The sequence below is a fragment of the Oncorhynchus keta genome, chromosome 21 (genome assembly GCF_023373465.1).
Source record: "Oncorhynchus keta strain PuntledgeMale-10-30-2019 chromosome 21, Oket_V2, whole genome shotgun sequence".
Lineage (NCBI taxonomy): Eukaryota > Metazoa > Chordata > Actinopteri > Salmoniformes > Salmonidae > Oncorhynchus > Oncorhynchus keta.
In genome coordinates, this window is record NC_068441.1 from 1,373,741 (window position 1) to 1,396,082 (window position 22,342).

At 41.7% G+C, this 22,342-nt stretch overlaps 1 protein-coding gene across 1 annotated transcript in view; it reads right to left on the reverse strand.

The window, feature by feature from the left end:
* The window catches only part of LOC118399911 (protein phosphatase 1 regulatory inhibitor subunit 16B), a 131,669-nt gene that overhangs the window by 31,970 nt on the left and 77,357 nt on the right, over window positions 1–22,342 (reverse strand). The window contains exon 3 of the mRNA XM_035796131.2: window positions 13,657–13,727. Within this exon, the coding sequence (XP_035652024.1) occupies window positions 13,657–13,727 (71 nt within the window). The remainder of the gene's footprint in view (window positions 1–13,656; window positions 13,728–22,342) is intronic.

Sequence of the window (22,342 nt, forward strand, 5' to 3'; positions counted from 1 at the left end):
TTTTTCTCTTACCTGAGTGGCCTCGTTTCACTGCCAAAAATAAAATGATATATATACACACACACACATACACATTATTATTATATATTTTTGTATTTGAATCACATTTTTATTTTCCGTACCCCGACGGCATCGCACGTACCCCAATTTGGGAATACCTGCTATAGAGCATCTACGGATAGACAATCCAAATAAAGTGTTACCTTACCAGGTTCTAACCACTAGATGGTGTTCCCTCAATGTTAATTCAACACTTAACCTTCAAATGATAATGATTTATAAAATGTAGAGGGAAGAGTTAAAGTTAGAACAATGGGTTTGTCCTGATATATTCATATGAAATAAAAAAAACTGCCAAGAGGACTACTAATTCTTCATTTAGTCTTTCACTTTATTTTATATAATAAATAATATATGCCATTTAGCAGACGCTTTTATCCAAAGCGACTTACAGTCATGTGTGCATACATTCTATGTATGGGTGGTCCCGGGGATCGAACCCACTACCCTGGCGTTACAAGCGCCATGCTCTACCAACTGAGCTACTGCTTCAGTGCATCTTCTATTGGAGTGATGTCGCTACATCCCAAATGATATTGGCGACCAGTTGCAGTGGTTGGTGCCTTAGGGGGGGGAGATTGTGCTCGTTTTTGGTACATGACATATCCTCTCTGTTTGGCCAAGAAAATTACCTTGCTGGAAACTTGAATGCTTGAATTTCACCTTCACGGCCAAGTTTTAATCATCCATCATCATCTGCAATTCCAATCCAATATTCATCATAGCAGAAAACTAGAAAATCAGAGTCTCGCACATTCACCATTGTATGCTCATCTATGGGTTTCCCAAGGACCAAGTCAAACTTAAAGGCATAATCTGGGCCAGCTTTCCCAAAAGCATGTTGAGGCTAAATTCTTAACAAAGAAAGTGAGTCACTCAGCAAAGTATTACACGAGTAAAAGTCTAAAATAATTTGGTTTTAAATATGCATAAATATCAAAAGCAAATGTACAGTCGTGGCCCAAAGTTGAGAATGACACAAATATTAATCCCACAAATTTTGCTGCTTCAGTGTCTGGATATTTTTGTCAGATGTTAATATGGAACACAAGCCATTCATAAGTGTCAAAGGCTTTTATTGACAATTACATGAAGTTGATGCAAAGAGTCAGAATTTGCATTGTTGACCCTTCTTTTTCAAGACCTCTGCAATCTGCCCTGGCATACTGTCAATTAACTTATGGGCCACATCCTGACTGATGGCAGCCTATTCTTGCATAATCAATGCTTGGAGTTTGTCAGAATGTTTGGGTTTCTGTTTGTCCTCCCGCCTCTTGAGGATTGACCACAAGTCCTCAACGGGATTAAGGTCTGGGGAGTTTCCTGGCCATGGACCCAAAATATCAATGTTTTGTTCCCAGAGCCACTTAATTATCACTTTTTCCTTATGGAAAGGTGCTCCATCTTGCTGGAAAAGGCATTGTTCGTCACAAAACTGTTCCTGGATGGTTGGGAGAAGTTGCTCTCGGAGGATGTGTTGGTACCATTCTTTATTCATGGCTGTGTTCTTAGGCAAAATTGTGAGTGAGCCCACTCGCTTGGCTGAGAAGCAACACCACACATGAATGGTCTCAGGATGCTTTACTGTTGGCATGACACACTTCTTCTCCGGACAAGCTTTTATCCGGGTGCCTCAATCAATCGGAAAGGGGATTCAGAGAAAATGACTTTATCCCAGTCCTCAGCAGTCCAATCCCTGTACCTTTTGCAGAATATCAGTCTGTCCCTGATGTTTTTCCTGGAGAGAAGTGGCTTCTTTGCTGCACTTTTTGACACCAGGCCATCCTCCAAAAGTCTTTGCCTCACTGTGCATGCAGATGCACTCAACTGCCTACTGCCATTCCTGAGCAAGCTCTGTACTGGTGGTGCCCCGATCCCACAGCTGAATCAACTGTAGGAGACTGTCCTGGCGCTTACTGGACTTTCTTGGGCACCCTGAAGCCTTCTTCACAACAATTGAACCACTCTCCTTGAAGTTCTTGATGATCCGATAAATGGTTGATTTAGGTGCAATCTTACTGGCAGCAATATCATTGCCTGTGTAGCCTTTTTTGTGCAAAGCAATGATGACAGCACATGTTTCCTTGTAGGTAACCATGGTTGACAGAGGAAGAACAATCATTCCAAGCACCAGCCTCCTTTTGAAGCTTCCAGTCTGTTATTTGAACTCAATCAGCATGACAGAGTGACCTCCAGCCTTGACATGATGTCTGCTGGTCCTTTTGTGGCAGTGCTGGGGGGATTCAGTTCATTTGCATGGCAAAGAGGGACTTTGCAATTAACTGCAATTAATCTGATCACTCCACATAACATTCTGGAGTATATGCAAATTGCCATCATACAAAGTGAGGCAGCAGAATGTGAAAATTAATATTTGTGTCATTCTCAAAACATTTGGTCACGACTGTAATTGCTAAAATAGACGTAAGTATCAAAAGGAAAAGTATAAATTATTTCAAATTCCTCATTAAGCAAACCAGATGGCACCATTATCCATATTTTTTATGTATTAACGGATAGCCATGGGCTCGCTAAAACACTCGGACATAATTCTCAAACAAAGCATGTGTTTAGTGAGTCCACCAGATAAGAGGCAGAAGGGATTACCAGGGATGTTCTCTTTATAAGTGTGTGAATTAGACTATTGTCCTGTCCTGCTAAGCTTTTAAAATATAACAAGTAGTTTTGGGTGGCAGGGAAAATGTATGGAATAAAAAGTACATAATTTTTTAAGGAATGTAGTGAAGTAAAAGTAGTCGAAAATATAAATAGTAGAGTACAGATACTCAAAACAACTACTTAATTAGTACTTTCAAGTATTTTTACTTAAGTACCTTACACCACTGGAGATTGAATAGTTAAATGAATAGGGGGTTTAAAATAATCAGAATCAGAATGTCAGGGCTGTAACAGAAACCTGCACATCCAGTAGCTAGATCTTGGATGGAGTTTCTTTGTGAACTTCATCCACAGACAGGGAATAGCAGCTTTCACAGGTCTCTGTATCTGAGGTTAGGTAACATAGAAATTAGACCAGTTTAATTATTCTCAAATGATGTAACATTTGATATTTCGTTGCAATTGTGCTTTTTTATTGTCATAGTTCTCTCTTTGGGACTGGACATTGTTCTTTAGCTAGCTAGCTTCGCTACTAGCTTGGTAGCTAACATTGTTGTTAGCAGATTAAACTTATGTTTGTGTCATAAAAAACAACTAATGGATGGCAGTCTATCATATTTACACGTAGGTAGATAGCTAGATACCTGACGTTACCTAGAATAGATGGTTAACTTAATAAACAACTTACCCATGTGCTACACATCATCCACCACCTCCTGCTGTGCTAACATTACTAGCCATACATGCAGGCAATGCAGCCCACTACGATGCTTCTTTGGGAAATCTATAAACTTTAATTTAGAAAAATGGATGTGTCTCGGGACGTAAGGACCATCCCACCTGGGAATACATTCTGTCAAACTGCCAATTCTTACCTTGAAAAAACAACTAAAATAGATTAGCAAGCTTAGCCAGCTAGCTATTTACAGCCGCGATTTAACGGTTGTTGTTTACAAACAACGGAAGTTCTTTGGGGTTCCAGGGTTCACTTCCACTTCTCCTCAAAAAGCCGTTTGAAAGGGTCAATAGTACAGGTCAGGGAACCATGTCATTCTGTTACCATCATGCTGTTACTGGGTGTTCACCCACTTCACTTACTGTAGGTCAGTAACCAAAATAGATATAATTTCATAGCTGACACCACATTATTCAGGCATCTTTGAATCTTAATTCAGAGTAGGTATTTAACAGAGCTATTGGAAAACGTGGTCACATTAAATTGGAGGGAGATTTTACAGTCATTCTATTACCAAACTTTACATCTGCACTTGTGTGAGTAAATGTGTTTTTGCAAAACGTTGGAAATTGTTCAAAGTAGTCTAGTTTTTTTACTTTTCAAATCAATAGTTTTTATTTGGCATACTTTTAAACTGAACAATCAGATTATCAGCATCATTCCGTTACCGTGGAATTGCCAACACACAGTATTTGAAACATAACTCTACAGACTATGAGCTTGACAAGAGATCAGTTTGTTCTCGGGATATTTCCCTTCTTAGACACAGAATGTGTATGTCTGTGAGAGAGACTTGTTTAATAACTTCCTTATTGGCTTCAAGGAGCAGAACATTATGACACATAATACAGGTGGTGGTGCTTATTTCTGTTCTTCCTGTGCGATCTGTGTGTGTGAGATGTGTTTCTGCGTGCATGTGTGTGTGCATGCGTGCGTGCGTGCGTGCAAACTGTTTGACAGCAGAAGAGACAAAGTTACAAGGTACATGGTACAGTTCGTCTAGGTGAAATAACATGAGCCATAGCCACAGTTGAAAGAAAAAAAAAGTTTCTTTTTAAACTGAAAGTCACCAGGAAGTAACCATTGTTACCACACAATTTCCTATCAAATACAGAGTAAACACTAGTGGAAACAGTAAAGTCAAATACATTTGTAGGCCTACAAAATATTTGCCATTAATACAGCCCTAGAAACCACCTCTAATGTGTGAAATGTACAGTAGCTAAACATGGTTTACAACTTAAATGTTGCATTTGTACTCATGATTGGATAAAGTCAAAATCTTCAGCTTGTGTTAGGCAAAGGGTACATTTAGGCAAAGTGTACAGGCAAACCCAACTGTGTCCATGTCAAAATAATTTACCCTCATCTGGATTACAGCTTGGCTAGCCCACCATTAGCATTACCATAAGAACCCGCTTTAAAACGCACATATTTGAGCCCACATACTAGCTGTTAGGCTAATCCCCCAAGCCTTTCCCTGTAATTCCCCTGTTGCCTGCCTCCCCCGGCCCTCTGCCTGCGCTAAGACAATGAACCGACCGGGGAAGGAAATAATGTGTCTTTCATAACTGCTCATGCAAAGTATTTAGAGACGAAGGCCTGCCTCACAAAGAGGCAGATTGTGCATCTGTGTGTGTGGATAACAACACTGGCTGTGTTACTGGGCTCTGGCTGTGGGTTGTATGGATTGGAGGGGTGGTGGGCAGGGGAAGAGCAGAAAGCAAGGCTGATGCACTGTAAAGGTCCAGGGTAACAAAATAATATTATGGAGTCAGTGTTTGGTTAATAGTACGGAGTCTAATACATAAACTGTGGGCTGAAAGACAGGGGAACTGTTTTACTGGGTGGTTAGGAGTTAATGAAGGGCCTGGTGAAGCGTAGTCTCTAGACAGATGGTTTGCTTCCGGCAATGTATCAGTTGGGACGCATTTTAAGCCCCGCCTACCCAAACTTGAGAGAGTTGTCTGTAAAAAAAAAAAAATGTTTTAAGTGTTTTGGCTTACATTGCTCCAAGGTCAGGGATATCTGAGACTAGATGGTGAGAGGAGAGAACAAGGCTGAAGTACTGTACAGTAAAGGTAAATATGGCCTCAGTGTTTGTTTAGTTGGAAGGCTACAGAGTATGGAATACTGGAGTGTGGTACTGTTGCTTGGTATTATATCAAAACCTTCTAAAGCACTCCTGGGTTACTCTTTTATAGTGGTGGAAAAAGTCCTCAATTGTCATACTAGAGTAAAGATACCTTAATAGAAAATGACTCAAGTAAAAGTGAAAGTCACCCAGTAAAATACCACTCGAGTAAAAATCTAAACGTATTTGATTTTAAATATACTTAAGTATCAAAAGTAAATGGAATGGCTAAAATGTACTTAAGCATCAAAAGTAGAAATCATTTCAACTTACTTATATTAAGCAAACCAGACGGCACAAATGTTTATTGTTTTTATTGACGGATAGCCAGGTGCACAATCCAACACGCAGACATCATTTACAAACAAAGCATTTGTGTTTAGTGCGTCTGACAGATCAGAGGCAGTAGGGATGACCAGGGATGTTCTCTTGATAAGTGTGTGAATTGGACAATTTTCCGGTCAAAATGTTACAAGTGTGTGTCAGGGAAAATGTATGGAGTAAAAAGTTCATTATTTTCTTTAGGAATATAGTGAAGTAGAAGTTGCCAAAAATACAGATAGTAAAGTACAGATACTTTAAAGTACTACTTAATACATTTTTTGGGGTATTTTATTTAATTACTTTACATCACTGCTCTTTTATTCTGGGAGCAAGTGAGATTGACAGGCCTTCAGATGTGTTCAGACATTTCTTTACACGATGTGACACTTTCGTGAAGGCACTCAAACTCACTGGTGAACAGGGCATAACTGTGTCCAATTCTCAGATTCCAGTGCACTCATCATCACGTGTGAAGGATCTATCAGTGATAAAACAAAGCCAGCTGGATGACGACACCTGAAATTGGTGTCGTGACACTTCAGATGAGCCCGCGCACACGCACACACACACACATTATGTTCTCCTATCCTCGTGGGGACCTAAAAGAAATGTCCATTCAAAATCCTATTTTCCCTAGCCCCTAACATCAAATCAAATTTTGATGAAATGCTTACTTACAAGCTCTTAACCAACAATGCAGTTGAAAGAAAAATAAGTGTTAAGAAAGTATTCTCAAATTAACTGAAGTAAAAAAAGACTTGACAATTGTGGAACAAACTCCCTCACGACGCCAGGACAGCGGAGTCAATCACCACCTTCCGGAGACACCTGAAACCCCACCTCTTTAAGGAATACCTAGGATAGGATAAGTAATCCTTCTCACCCACCCCCCCTTTTAAGATTTAGATGCACTATTGCAAAGTGACTGTTCCACTGGATGTCATAAGGTGAATGCACCAATTTGTAAGTCGCTCTGGTTAAGAGCGTCTGCTAAATGACTTAAATGTAATGTAAATGTAACGCTAATTGTGACCCTAACACTGAAGTTTAAAATAACCTTTGTGCTCATGGGGATATGGGAAACGGGGCTGAGTTTTCCTTGTTTTACTGTCCCCGTTGGGACTTGAGGATTTTATGTCCCCACAAGGATAAAATAACCCCCCCCCCCCCACACACAAATACTTTCACGGTATTTGCAGCAGGTTTAAAAATAACAAAGCTAGTGTGTGTTCTTCATGTATAGTCAATTGGTCATTATTTTCCTTTCCAGAACGATATTGGATGTAAGTTGTTATATGATACTTTTATGTTATCCTCTTGGATCTAATGTATTCTCTTTATCTATATGTGAAGTATTTTCTAACTCCATAAATAAATCAAACAAATCATTGTGCTCCAACATAGAGGCCTGTCACTGGACCAAGAGGCCCAGACCCCTCAGTCAAGACATGCCACCCATGGTCCAGAATTATGTGCCAGGGAGAGAATAGAACAAACACAAAAGTGAAAACACACACACTTTGAGGTGTGGTGCTGACCATCGAAATGAAATGAGTTACTATATTTACATGACGCTGACAGACTAACGGAACATATAAACTTAGAAAATGAAATTAAAGTCGCCTACTCTTCTCTTCTTATGACTAATCGCACAGGAAATTAAATTGAGACATTTATTTATTTTCCATGAGAGAGAAGATGTCTTGCCACCCACCCATCACCAAGTGGTGCCAGACAGAGCAGAGAGCTACATAAATTATACAGTATGTTTGAGATGATCAGCCTGAGCAACGTCACTGCACTGTGCCGAATCTCTCACCAACAACACTTTCTATCCAAAACAAACAAAAATTACAGGACCAAAGCGGTTTGTTAAAAAAAAAGTAACCTCATAACCTCAGTCGACTCTTACATATCGTAAATACTAAAATCAGAAACAACAGCTCCTTGGGTTCTCTCTCGATGCAGAAAACACTTTTGATAGACTAGAATGGTCCTACTGTATCTCTGGTCTGTCTTGGAACATATGGGAATTAGCTCCTATTTCATTAATATGATTAACCCTTTACACTCGTGGGAATTGGCCTATATGGATAGGACTAAATTGAAATGTTTCTCGCGGAAAAAATATGAAATGCATATCCATGGCAGCAATTGAAAGGGAACCGTTTCGAGATTATGGGAGAATGAATGATTAGACCAAAAGACGAGGACACAACAGTTCACCTGACACAGGACTGAATCCAAACATTACACTGTTGATTTTAATTGAATTTGACATTTACTTAACTTTTGCCACATTTGTTGATAACAAAATCTGACAATACCACGGATACATTCAGTAACATGAGAATATTCCTGGGAAATGGGGGTAGGTGCAACACAAGACAAAAAAAATGACAAGGGTTTGAGTGAGAGAACTAACTGGTCTGTTCAGAACAACCAAGGGTATTACGCCATGTCATCTTGTAATGGTACATCAAACAAAGTGATCGTGAACGTTTTATGATATGGAAATGTGAAGTGCCCAATTGAACTCACGGGTGTTTGCTTGTATGACATCAAAGCGGCATTTATAATAATCCTCAACGTCTCATCTTTCAGAATACCTAGAGTCCCAGGTGCTCAAGTTCAGAACAGAACTTCTGTCAGTCAAAACCCATGCAGGGCTGTGAAGAGCAGAGCCAGAGCTCTGACGTCATGTACAGCATGTTAATTGTACGGCCACCGTGTTCAAATTTAAGCGTTTATCAGTGCCCAAATCTGCAATTTTGTAAAGGTGTGTAAAGGCCCACTATGCCAATCTCTTAGCCATAGTTCTAACAGGTGATATCTGCTCTTCTCCGTTCAGAAGCCCTAGATGCAGCAGACATCGTGATCTCTTTTGCTATTTTTATTATCCATGGCCCCAAGCTCAGGCAATTTGTCAATCGAAGTAAATAACAGCAATTTCCCTCAAATCTACTGCTCATGTCATCTCATTATACATTCTCATTATTTGAGTATAGAAAGACATATGACGTCTCCTGTTGCACTGTAAGATGTGGTCTTTACTGATATATCCCTTAACCTCTTGAACCTCTGGGGGCAGTATTTCATTTTTGGATGAAAAACGTTCCCGTTTTAAACAAGATATTTTGTCACGAAAAGATGCTCGACTATGCATATAATTGACAGCTTCTGAAAGAAAACACTGACGTTTCCAAAACTGCAAAGATATTGTCTGTGAGTGCCACAGAACTAATACTACAGGCGAAACCAAGATGAAATTTCATACAGGAAGTGAGCCAGATTTTGGAGGCGCTGTGTTCCAATGTCTCCTTATATGGCTGTGAATGCGCAAGGAATGAGCCTACACTTTCTGTCATTTCCCCAAGGTGTTTGCAGCATTGTGACGTATTTGTAGGCATATCATTGGAAAATTGACCATAAGAGACAACATTTACCAGGTGTCAGCTCGGTGTCCTCCGTCGAAACTATTGCGTAATCTCCAGGTGCGTGCATTTTTCCATTTTGAACAGAGGAGAAACCAAACTCAAACGAGAGATTTATCATCGAATAGATATGTGAAAAACACCTTGAGGATTGATTCTAAACAACGTTTGCCATGTTTCCGACGATATATTGGAGTTAATTTTGAAAAAAGTCTGCGTTGTAATGACTGAATTTTCGGGGGTTTTTCTTAGCCAAAGTGATGAACAAAACGGAGCGATTTCTCCTACACAAATAATATTTTTGGAAAAACTGAACATTTGCTATTTAACTGAGAGTCTCCTCATTGAAAACATCTGAAATTCTTCAAAGATAAATTATTTTATTTGAATGCTTTTCTTGTTTTTGTGAAAATGTTGCCTGCTGAATGCTAGGCTTAATGCTATGCTTGCTATCAATACTCTTACACAAATGCTTGTGTAGCTATGGTTGAAAAGCATTTTGTGAAAATCTGAGATGACAGTGTTCTTAACAAAAGGCTAATAAGCTTGTGAGCCAATATATTTATTTCATTTGCGATTTTCATGAATAGTTAATGTTGCGTTATGGTAATGAGCTTTTGAGGCTATAATTACACTCCCGGATACGGGATTGCTCGTCGCAATAGGTTAAACAATGTCAACTACGCTTTGGTGCTTTTTTTTGCTCACAAAATGTATATTTGGTGCAAAATTGAAAAACAATGTAACTGGGAATCAAAATGGCCCATCTATACTCCAATATTTCACAATAATGCCATTTGATCTGGAGGGTGGCCTTTTGCATCCCCCCAATGATCCAAATGTGTAATCCGTGTCCTTGCCAATATCATGGACAGTAATGGTTTGACAACCTTCCGAGATTGGAACGACACATACATACAGTATTACCAGCCAACTCCTTTTCTATACTTACAATTTAGGTCAGCTATGATGTCCTAAGGAATCCCTTGGGAAACCCTACTACCAAACCATCCAATGATGGGATTTATAAATAAATGATCTGGGCTCCCGAAAGGACTGATATCTATAATATATAAACTTTTGAAAAAAAAACATTTTTAAACTAGCCATTAAAAACATATGGTTCACAGATCTAAGTGAATTTGACAAACCCTTTAACTGGAACAGAATATGGGAAAATTGGACCTTGGCATCCCGTAATCTGAACCATGAATTTATACATTTTAAGTTTGTTCAGACTGTATTTAAAGGAAACTTTACGATGAAACTGGCCCCAATTTCCAACTGTTCACTGTGTCCCCTGTATCAGGTAGGCATATTCATTCATATGATGTGGGGAGTGCTGTGCATTTAAATGCTTCTAGGACAAAGTTACAACATTTATTTCAAAGTGCATGAATGTAAATATTCACTGCTTTGCATTTCCTATGTTACTTAACGATGATAGCTCATTGAATGTCTCAATCAACCAGAGACCATTACTGCTGGCAGACAACACTGCCGCAAAAAAATATGTTGGCTCTTGATAGCAATCACTCCACTCTCTCCCAATTCGCCAGTGGATACAGTTACAATTAGAAGTTATAACATTAGAATTATCGACAGCGAGAATGAATGGTGATAGTCAAGGTATAATTGATGCCCAACACACAAAAAATACACACTACCATTCAAAAGTCTGGGGTCACTTAGAAATGTATTTTTTTGTCCATTAAAATAACATCATACTGATCAGAAATACAGTGTAGACATTGTTAATGTTGTAAATGACTATCGTAGCTGGAAACAGCGGATTTTTATGAAATATCTACATAGGTGTTACAGAGGCCCATTATCAGCAACCACCACTCCTGTGTTCCAATGGCACGCTGCCTAGAAGGCCAGCATCCCAGAGTCACCTCTTCACTGTTGACATTGAGACTGGTGTTTTGCAGGTACTATTTTACGAAGTTGCCAGTTGAGGACTCTAATCTGGTTAGAGCCAGTTTGCACTGTTCTGTGAAGGGAGTAGTACACAGCGTTGTATGAGATCTTCAGTTTCTTGGCAATTTGTCACATGAAATAGCCTTCATTTCTCAGAAAAAGAAAAGACTGACACATTTCAGAAGAAATGTTGTTGTTTCTGGCCCTTTTGAGCCTGTAATCAAACCCACAAATGATGATGCTGAAGATAATCAACTAATCTAAAGGCGGCAAATTGTATTGCTTCTTTAAACTGGGGCGGCAGCGTAGCCTAGTGGTTAGAGCGTTGGACTAGTAACCGGAAGGTTGCCAGTTCAAACCCCCGAGCTGACAAGGTACAAATCTGTCGTTCTGCCCCTGAACAGGCAGTTAACCCACTGTTCCCAGGCCGTCATTGAAAATAAGAATATGTTCTTAACTGACTTGCCTGGTTAAATAAAGGTAAAATTAAAAATTTAAAAACAGAACAGCAGCTTTCAGCAGTGCTAACATAATTGAAAAAGGGTTTTCTAATGATCAATTAGCCTATTAAAATGATAAACTTGGAATAGCTAACAGAATGTGCCATTGGAACACAGGAGTGATGGCTGCTGATAATGGGCCTCTGTACGCCTATGTTGATATTCCATAAAAATAAATAAAATATATTTCAAAAATCTGCCATTTCCAGCTACAATAGTCATTTACAACATTAGTAATGTCTACACTGTATTTCTCATCAATTTTATTTTAATGCACAAAAAATTATGATTCCATATGTGCTATTTCATAGTTGTGATGTCTTCATTACTATTCTACAATGTAGAAAACAGTACAAATAAAACCCTATAATTAGGTGTCCAAAATTTGGACTGGTACTGTATATAAATAAATAAAACAGAATTCATCAGAGAGGTGCCTACATGTATACATAAACAAGAGAAATGTGAAACAGAAGTGAAATTGATTCCAACAGTCAATTATCAACATAAATGTATGTATAAGGGAGCATGAGGTCCTCTTGTAGGCGGAAAGTTGCATCTCCCAGGAAAACATGAGGACTTGGCTCGATTTACAACCTGGCAGGACAGCTGGCGGTTGTAAATCGAGGGTCTTCTGCAGTTTTGACCCAAAAGACTCTTGAAACACCCCACCATAGCTCTCTCGACCGTATGCCCCTACATCCACCCTTGTAAACCTGTAGCGGGCATCTTCTCTGTCTCCGTATCTCGCCTATTATTTGTGTTTTGATACATAAAGTCTAGTAGATCCTGGGTAATTCGCACAAATTATATTTTCTTGCCAGTCAAGTGTCTCTCTGTGTACACTATTTTATTCTCCCGCTCGCCTCTTCCTTGCATGGGTGTGTTGTCACTTCCTTGTTTGGCCATAGATGGCTATTACCAGCTCATCGCCCTCTACTGTCCCGGGGTTTATTGCAGCATACGCCTTTTATTGTTTGTAATTTTTTTTGAGAAACGGAATTGAGGAAACATGAATAGAGACGGAGCCAAAGTGTGTGCCGGGCTGCATTGATTAATGCCCCGTGTCATAACGAGAGCACACCACACTGCAGGTACAATAGCATGGCCTGGAACAACTCATTAATAACACTACCTCAGACAAACACAAAGTAAAGACGCACGCACGAACATGCACGCAGCCCACCACTGCATGGCATGAAACATTTGAATCCTTTATTTATTTAACTAGGCAAAATCAGTTAAGAACAAATTCTTATTTACAATGACGGCGTACCCCAGCCAAACCTGGACGATGCTGGGCCAATTGTGCTCCACCCTATGGGACTCACAATCACGGCCGGATGTGATGCAGTCTGGATTCGAACCAGTGACACCTCTTGCACTGGGATGCAGTCTTAGACCACTGCGACACTCGGAAAACAGATTGAGAGTATGTGAGCACACTCATTCGGTTCGGCTCGGCGAGCCGAGTTAATAAACACACGCAAGTGCCACAACCCCCCCAATCCTTGGATGTGGCTGCTATTTTTTGGGGAGGGCTCAGAAGGCTCAGTTTTATATCCTAAGAGTACAGATGATCTGGTGTTGTGGACAGACAGACAGACAGACAAGCAGACAAGCAGACTGACTGAGCTGAAGGCCCGAGCTGGTTTTCTGGCACCAGCTCCATCACACATTACACCACCAAGTATGTTTATTTTATACGATAACTTTTTGGTACATTTAAGCGGTTTTCAATCAGTTGATGGTGCCGGTTAACCATATATATTTTTTGAGTGTCTGGTGTCCTGGATTTTAGAGAGAGACAGAGCGACTGGGGAGAACTATTTGGACCTAAAGTATGACTGCCACTGAAAAATATGTGGATTGAAGGACTTAGTAATTATATTGTTTATAATTAGTGACAGAGGAACATAAACTCACCTGGTGTAGGGCAGTGAGTCCATCCTCGTTGCACAAGTCTGGACTGACATTGTTCTTCAGCAGGTAGCGTACTGGAACACAGAGAGGGAGAGAAACAGAAGGGACAACACATTAACAAACCATGGTAGAACAGCGTGGACTTCACACATCCACGCCAGACAACAAGAACAACGACAACACACATTTAGCCTCTCTCCACTGGCCAGAGAACCGAGGAAGAGGGGGGCCACTTACAGTAAGTTCCAAGCAGGAGTTGTCCTTCCCTCTTTTGCTAATGTCAAACCTCTAGTATATTTTTTTATTTTATTTCACCTTTATTTAACCAGGTAGGCTAGTTGAGAACAAGTTCTCATTTGAAACTGCGACCTGGCCAAGATAAAGCATAGCAGTGTGAACAGACAACACAGAGTTACACATGGAGTAAACAATTAACAAGTCAATAATACAGTAGAAAAAGGCATGAGGAGGAGGGCGAATAATTACAAATTTGCAGATTAACACTGGAGTGATAAATGATCAGATGGTAATATACAGGTAGAGATATTGGTGTGCAAAAGAGCATAAAATAAAATAAATAAAAACAGTATGGGGATGAGGTAGGTAAACATGGGTGGGCTATTTACCGACAGACTATGTACAGCGGCAGCGATCGGTTAGCTGCTCAGATAGCAGATGTTTGAAGTTGGTGAGGGAGATAAGTCTCCAAATTCAGCGATTTTTGCAATTCATTCCAGTCACTGGCAGCAGAGAACTGGAAAGAAAGGCGGCCAAATGAGGTGTTGGCTTTAGGGATGATCAGTGAGATGCACCTGCTGGAGCGCGTGTTACGGGTGGGTGTTGCCATCGTGACCAGTGAACTGAGATAAGGCGGAGCTTTACCTAGCATGGACTTGTAGATGACCTGGAGCCAGTGGGCCTGGCGACGAATATGTAGCGAGGGCCAGCCGACTAGAGCATACAAGTCGCAGTGGTGGGTGGTATAAGCTGCTTTAGTGACAAAGGGGATGGCACTGATAAACTGCATCCAGTTTGCTGAGTAGAGTGTTGGAAGCAATTTTGTAGATGACATCGCCGAAGTCGAGGATCGGTAGGATAGTCAGTTTTACTAGGGTAAGTTAGGCGGCGTGAGTGAAGGAGGCTTTGTTGCGGAATAGAAAGCCGACTCTTGATTTGATTTTCGATTGGAGATGTTTGATATGAGTCTGGAAGGAGAGTTTACAGTCTAGCCAGACACCTAGGTATTTATAGATGTCCACATATTCAAGGTCGGAACCATCCAGGGTGGTGATGCTGGTCAAGCGTGCGGGTGCAGGCAGCGAACGGTTGAAAAGCATGCATTTGGTTTTACTAGCGTTTAAGAGCAGTTGGAGGCCACTGAAGGAGTGTTGTATGGCATTGAAGCTCGTTTGGAGGTTAGCCTCTTCCTCCTACCCTCTAATTTTTTGAACATTCCGTTAAAAAAAATCGCTCAACATTTCAGCGCCCTGCTACTCATGCCAGGAATATAGTATATGCATATGATTAGTATGTGTGGATAGAACACACTCAGACGTTTATAAAACTGGTTAAATCACGGCTGTGACTATTACAGAACGTGCGTTTCATTGATAAGTGCAGGAAAATCTGATCACTGAAAGTGGAAAAATATATCCATCCGCCACTTCAACCCATTGTTATGGGCGAAAGACATTAAATAGGGATGAGGTTGCAGTACCTACAGCTTCCACACGATGTCAACAGTCTTGTCATTTGCCAATTCTTTGTTTCTTGGTCAAACGAACAAGAGACAGGCTTTTTCTTCACGTCTCCGACCGGATATTTTGGTTGAGAAATACACGGACAGTATTTCAAGACGGACCCCTATAGAAAACACTTTCACTTCTCGTGATTAATTTGATCGCTTATTAACGTTTACTAATACCTAAAGTTGCATTACAAAAGTATTTCGAAGTGTTTTGTGAAAGTTTATCGTCGACTTTTTGAATTTTAAAAAATGACGTTACGTTATGAAACGCTATTTTTTTCCGTTTATCACAGTCTTCATAGATCGATATCTAGGCTATATATGGACCGATTTAATCGAAAAAAAGACACAATAGTGATTATGGGACATCTAGGAGTGCCAACAAAGAAGATGGTCAAAGGTAATGAATGTTTTATATTTTATTTGTGCGGTTTGTGTAGCGCCGACTATGCTAATTATTTTGTTTACATCCCCTGCGGGTCTTTTGGGGTGTTACATGCTATCAGATAATAGCTTCTCATGCTTTCGCCGAAAAGCATTTTAAAAATCTGACTTGTTGCCTGGATTCACAACGAGTGTAGCTTTAATTCAATACCCTGCATGTGTATTTTAATGAACGTTTGAGTTTTAACTAATACTATTAGCATTCAGCGTAGCGCATTTGCATTTCCAGAGATCTAGATAGGACGCCTGCGTGCCAGGTAGGAGCAAGAGGTTAAATAGCACAGTGTCCAAGGACGGGCCGGAAGTATATAGAATGGTGTCGTCTGCGTAAAGGTGGATCAGGGAATCGCCCGCAGCAAGAGCAACATCATTGATATATACAGAGAAAAGAGTCGGCCCGAGAATTGAACCCTGTGGCACCCCCATAGAGACTGCCAGAGGACCGGACAGCATGCCCTCCGATTTGACACACTGAACTCTGTCTGCAAAGTAATTGGTGAACCAGGCAAGGCAGTCATCCGAAAAACCGAGGCTACTGAGTCTGCCGATAAGAATATGGTGATTGACAGAGTCGAAAGCCTTGGCAAGGTCGATGAAGACGGCTGCATAGTACTGTCTTTTATCGATGGCGGTTATGATATCGTTTAGTACCTTGAGCGTGGCTGAGGTGCACCCGTGACCATCTCGGAAACCAGATTGCACAGCGGAGAAGGTACGGTGGGATTCGAGATGGTCAGTGACCTGTTTGTTGACTTGGCTTTCGAAGACCTTAGATAGGCAGGGCAGGATGGATATAGGTCTGTAACAGTTTGGGTCCAGGGTGTCTCCCCCTTTGAAGAGGGGGATGACTGCGGCAGCTTTCCAATCCTTGGGGATCTCAGACGATATGAAAGAGAGGTTGAACAGGCTGGGGGGGCGGAGCTGTTGGCCGAGGTTGGAGTAGCCAGGCGGAAGGCATAGCCAGCCATTGAGAAATGCTTGTTGAAGTTTTCGATAATCATGGGTTTATCGGTGGTGACCGTGTTACCTAGCCTCAGTTCAGTGGGCAGCTGGGAGGAGGTGCTCTTGTTCTCCATGGACTTCACAGTGTCCCAGAATTTTTTGGAGTTGGAGCTACAGGATGCAAACTTCTGCCTGAAGAAGCTGGCTTTAGCTTTCCTGACTGACTGCGTGTATTGGTTCCTGACTTCCCTGAACAGTTGCATATCGCGGGGACTATTCGATGCTATTGCAGTCCGCCACAGGATATGACAAGGGTCACTCAGCCATGATTGAACCAAATGGTACTAGGCTAGCAGGAGAAAAAGACCCTGCAGAGTCCCGACAAAACAGTGATGACTCAGCCAAAGATATCCACGGGAATCGATGGACTGCACACAAAGTGCCTAAAAACAGCACAAAGGGACAAAAAAATAAAGAGGTTAAAGTGTTGAGATGTGTAGCTAATAAAGGCATCAGCATGCTTCAGTTCGGCTGGCGGCGAGCTGAAACGACCGAGTGTGCTCGAATACTCCCTTACGAGACCTTCGCTTGAAAAATTATTTTAAAAAAGTGGCAATAGTAACGTTTGTCCATTTGAGATGCCATAGCCAGTATACACTTCCCCAGAATTAATCTAAGATAACTCAAGAAATCTATCATTAATTTAATATCTACCGATATTTTTTTTTTTACATCAAAACGAGTATCTAGTTTAATTTCTTCGGGGTACCACCCCCTTCTTCTCAATTTCCGCCTAAAGACATACCCTAATCTAACTGCCTGTAGCTAAGGCCCAGAGGCAAGGATATGCATATTCTTGGTATCATTTGAAAGGAAAAACTCTGCATTTTGTGGAAATGTGAATTGAATGTCGGAGAATATAACATACGTTTTCTGTTTTTTATTGTGGCTGCATCATCTTTCAAATGACCAAGAACAGCCAAACATACAGATAGGATGCTGTGGATGATTTGAATGAAGAACATAAGACGGCAACAATAGCCGAGCAAAGGTTTAGACAGATAACTTAAAAATGAGCGAGCTACATGACATTGAGTATGAAGTCACCCAGGTGTCCCACACAAATGTACCCAAGTGGCCGAATTGGTACAGTGATACATTTTGAAGGAAAGAACTATATACATAAATGCTATTCTAACACCCCCAAATATAAATATATAATATATATATATATAATATATATACAAACAACAAGGGTAACTATTTACATATTTACAATATTGTGAAGACCCTCAGTCCTTTACACAATATTGTGCTGCTGGTGCCATGGCCCATAGCAGTCTCTTTCTGCTGTAAAGCAGAGGCTTACTGAACAGGTGATGCAGGTGATGGGGCATTTCCTGTGACAAAGGGCACAACGACGTCTCCCTACTGTGACCTGTTTGCCCTGAGGCACATTCATGCCTGCAGAGATGAATCTGGGCAGGTGAACACCACTGGTTGGAGCAGAAGGGACAGAAGGTGCTGCAGTGGACTTGCTGTGGCTAGCAAGCTCCTGAATGAGTAGCTCCCTGAAGGCTAGCTGTGAGATGGGGGGCTGTCCACAGCTCTTGGCCATTTCCTTCTGGAGGATGAAGGAATTCACCACAGCAATGTCAATGAAATGGGAGGTCCACACCTCCCATGCTCTTGTTGTAGTCCTTCACAGCAGCTGGAATGGGGACATTTTTTGTGGCCCATGCCCCGGCACCATCCTTCACACGCCTGACGATGTGATCTCCACTGAAGGACTTGTGGATACTGGAGAACATGACCACCTCTCTGGTATCCATCCACTTCACAAAGAGCAGGCCATCTTCACAGATCCATCGCATGGTACCCCGCTCAGCCCGCTTAGGCGTGTCGTTCACCTTCGTCTTTCGAAAGCCGACCCTGTTGGTCCGAATGGTGCCACAAGCCCACACATCCCGATTCCTCAGCTCTGTAAACAAGGTAGGGCTTGTGTAGAAGTTGTCCAAACAGTTTGTAGCCCTTCCCCAGCAGTTGAAAATCCAATAACTCCATAACGGAATCATAACGCAGTCCATTACCGGTAGCAAAACTGTTTTCCCCCTCATAAATAAAAGAAATTGCAAGTGTAGGCACACACAGAATCAGCCAAAACAAACAGTTTGTAACCCCATTTGGTTGGTTTGTTACGCATGTATCGTTTGAGGCTGATTCTGGCCTTTGAAGCTACCATCTTGTCATCGATGGAAAGGTTCTGGGTGGGCTGAAAATAGGTCTTGCAGGCCTCAACGATGTTGGGGTAGAGCGGTTTGATTTTGCACAGCCTATCAAACCTTGGTGTGCCTCTTGTCATTCTCCCCATCAACTTCTGGGTCACTGATGTGAAACGCCCGTGAGACTGTCAGAAACCTTTTACAAGACATGACAGTCATGGGGGAAGGCAGTTGATAAAGAGCTGACGTTTTCCAGTAGTCCATTAGAGTTTTCAACTTCACCAGGCCCATGTAAATGACCATTGAAAAGTAGCAGCAAAGGTCTGACATGGAAATGGTCTTCCATGCCTCTTTCTTTCCTGCCTGCTTCTTAGCCCTGTACTAATTGGTGTTTGACACCAGGGAATCAACAACTGACGAGGTGAAAAACAGTTGAAAAAGTTGAAGGGGGCTGTACTTGGCAGTCATGTCTAGTTGAGGTCCTGGCTGCCTTTTGGGTCTAAAAACTGGTGGATTTGGTTCCACATCATCTTCTAACACAGAGTGCCAATGACCCTCTGGCCCTCTGTCTGCAGGTTTCTCTCTTCCCCACCTCCTCTTCTTTGTCACTGACTTCACACCTCTAGATGGCCCGGGTAGGTGTGGAGCCGGAGACAGCGGGGGCCCGGCTGGATGAACCAGATTCAGATGGACACCTAGACATTGGCGGCTCATAATCAGAATCACTGCCACTGTGAAAGATTTTTTTTTAAATCAGTAACAATACTTTCACGTATGAGCCCTGTATCAACACATATATATATATATATATATATATATATATATATAGTACAGGGAACATAATCACTATGGTGAAGGGCTATTCCATTCCATGTTTATGTAAAATACATTTTTTTAAACACCCACACAGTATAGCCAATGTGTACTTTACACATTTCATTACAGATGATATTTTTATATATTGCAAATAAAATAAGAAAATCCAAAAAAACAAAAAACAAATAATATTTCAGAACTAGCTTCGATGAAAGATTCATCTTCCTGAAGCAACTCGGTCTCGCTGTCTCCATCTATTTCCTCTATAATTTGGGTTAATTTGGGATTTAGCTTTTCCGGATTTATTCGCCATAATTTAAATATATAAAATTGTTGAAAATGCTATTGAATATGTACTGCTATCCGTAACACCTGTGGCTCCGTCGAGTAGGATTTGCAATGGCGAATGAACCTCTTTTACGTCTGTCAGCGTAGTGTCCAGAGCATGGAGGCGCTACCAGGAGACAGGCCAGTACATCAGGAGACGTGGAGGAGGCCGTAGGAGGGCAACAACCCAGCAGCAGGACCGCTACCTCCGCCTTTGTGCAAGGAGGAGAAGGAGGAGCACTGCCAGAGCCCTGCAAAATTACCTCCAGCAGGCCACAAATATGCATGTGTCTGCTCAAACGGTCAGAAACAGACTCCATGAGGGTGGTATGAGGGCCCGACGTCCACAGGTGGGGGTTGTGCTTACAGCCCAACACAGTGCAGGACGTTTGGCATTTGCCAGAGAACACCAAGATTGGCAAATTCGCCACTGGCGCCCTGTGCTCTTTACAGATGAAAGCAGGTTCACACTGAGCACGTGACAAACGTGACAGAGTCTGGAGACGCCGTGGAGAACGTTCTGCTGCCTGCAACATCTTCCAGCATGACCGGTTTGGCGGTGGGTCAGTCATGGTGTGGGGTGGCATGTCTTTGGGGGGCCGCACAGCCCTCCATGTGCTCACCAGAGGTAGCCTAACTGCCATTAGGTACCGAGATGAGATCCTCAGACCCCTTGTGAGACCATATGCTGGTGCGGTCTGCCCTGGGTTCCTCCTAATGCAAGACAATCCTAGACCTCATGTGGCTGGAATGTGTCAGCAGTTCCTGCAAGAGGAAGGCATTGATGCTATGGACTGGCCCGTCCGTTCCCCAGACCTGAATCCAATTGAGCACATCTGGGACATCATGTCTCACTCCATCCACCAACGCCACGTTGCACCACAGACTGTCCAGGAGTTGGCGGATACTTTTGTCCAGGTCTGGGAGGAGCTCTCTCAGGAGACCATCCGCCACCTCATCAGGAGCATGCCCAGGCGTTGTAGGGAGGTCATACAGGCACGTGGAGGTCACACACACTACTGAGCCTCATTTTGAATTGTTTTAAGGACATTACATCAAAGTTGGATCAGCCTGTAGTGTGGTTTTCCACTTTAATTTTGAGTGTGACTCCAAATCCAGACCTCCATGGGTTGATAAATTTGATTTCCATTGTTCATTTTTGTGTGATTTTGTTGTCAGCACATTCAACTATGTAAAGAAAAAAGTATTTAATAAGAATATTTCATTCAGATCTACGATGTGTTATTTTAGTGTTCCCTTTATTTTTTTGAGCAGTGTATAACCATTACATATTGGCATTTATCTCAGCTCATTGGCTATCTTCCAAGCTAGATCTCAAGATGATCAGTGGGCCAAAATACAGTCAATCAATGACAGACCGGTCCCTACCATTGGTGTGCAATGAGGTCATTGATTGGTGTCTTCAAAATCGGTTCGTTCAATACGTCCCAGGTGAGAAGAACCATCAAGTATGGTTGTGTTAGTAACAACCAGGATTGCAATGAAACCAACCATGACTGGATAAACATTTGTTTAGTGTGTGTAATTACCACGAACGCTTTGTCCAAAGTTGAATGAGACGGAAATCACGACGCAAGCGGTTTAAAAATGTTTTGTGTTAGGCTATGAAAATTGACTTTATCAAACAAAACGAACATTCACTGTGTAGTTAGGACACTTGGCATTGCCACCAGAGGGAGATCTTCAAATGGTAAGCGATTAATTTTGTTATTTCTGACTTTTGTGAAGCTTGGTTGGAAAATGCTAGTAATACTTGTGTGTACGGGGCGCCGTCCTCAGAAAATCGCATATTTGCTTTCGCAGTAAAGCCCTGAAATCTGACACAGCGGTTGGATTAATAAGACGTTCATCTTTTAAATGATGTAAGATGCATGTATTTACAAGAATGTTTACTATAACAAATGGTGTATTTAGAATGTTAGCTCTCTGCAGTTTCACCGGATGTTGGCCTGGTGGGACGTTAGCGTCTCACCTACCCTCAATCTTCCGAAATTCAGCTGGCCATTGAGAAAGACTGTGTGCCCGCACAGCCGACAAAACCCTAACCAAACTCCAAAACGTCAGTCTTTCCACATTCTGAACAAGCCAGCAATACAAACTTGTCAAAATGAACTTGTCGCGAACCCTACCGTACTTTTTTGAACAAGCGGTTGACCCCAGGGTCTCTGCA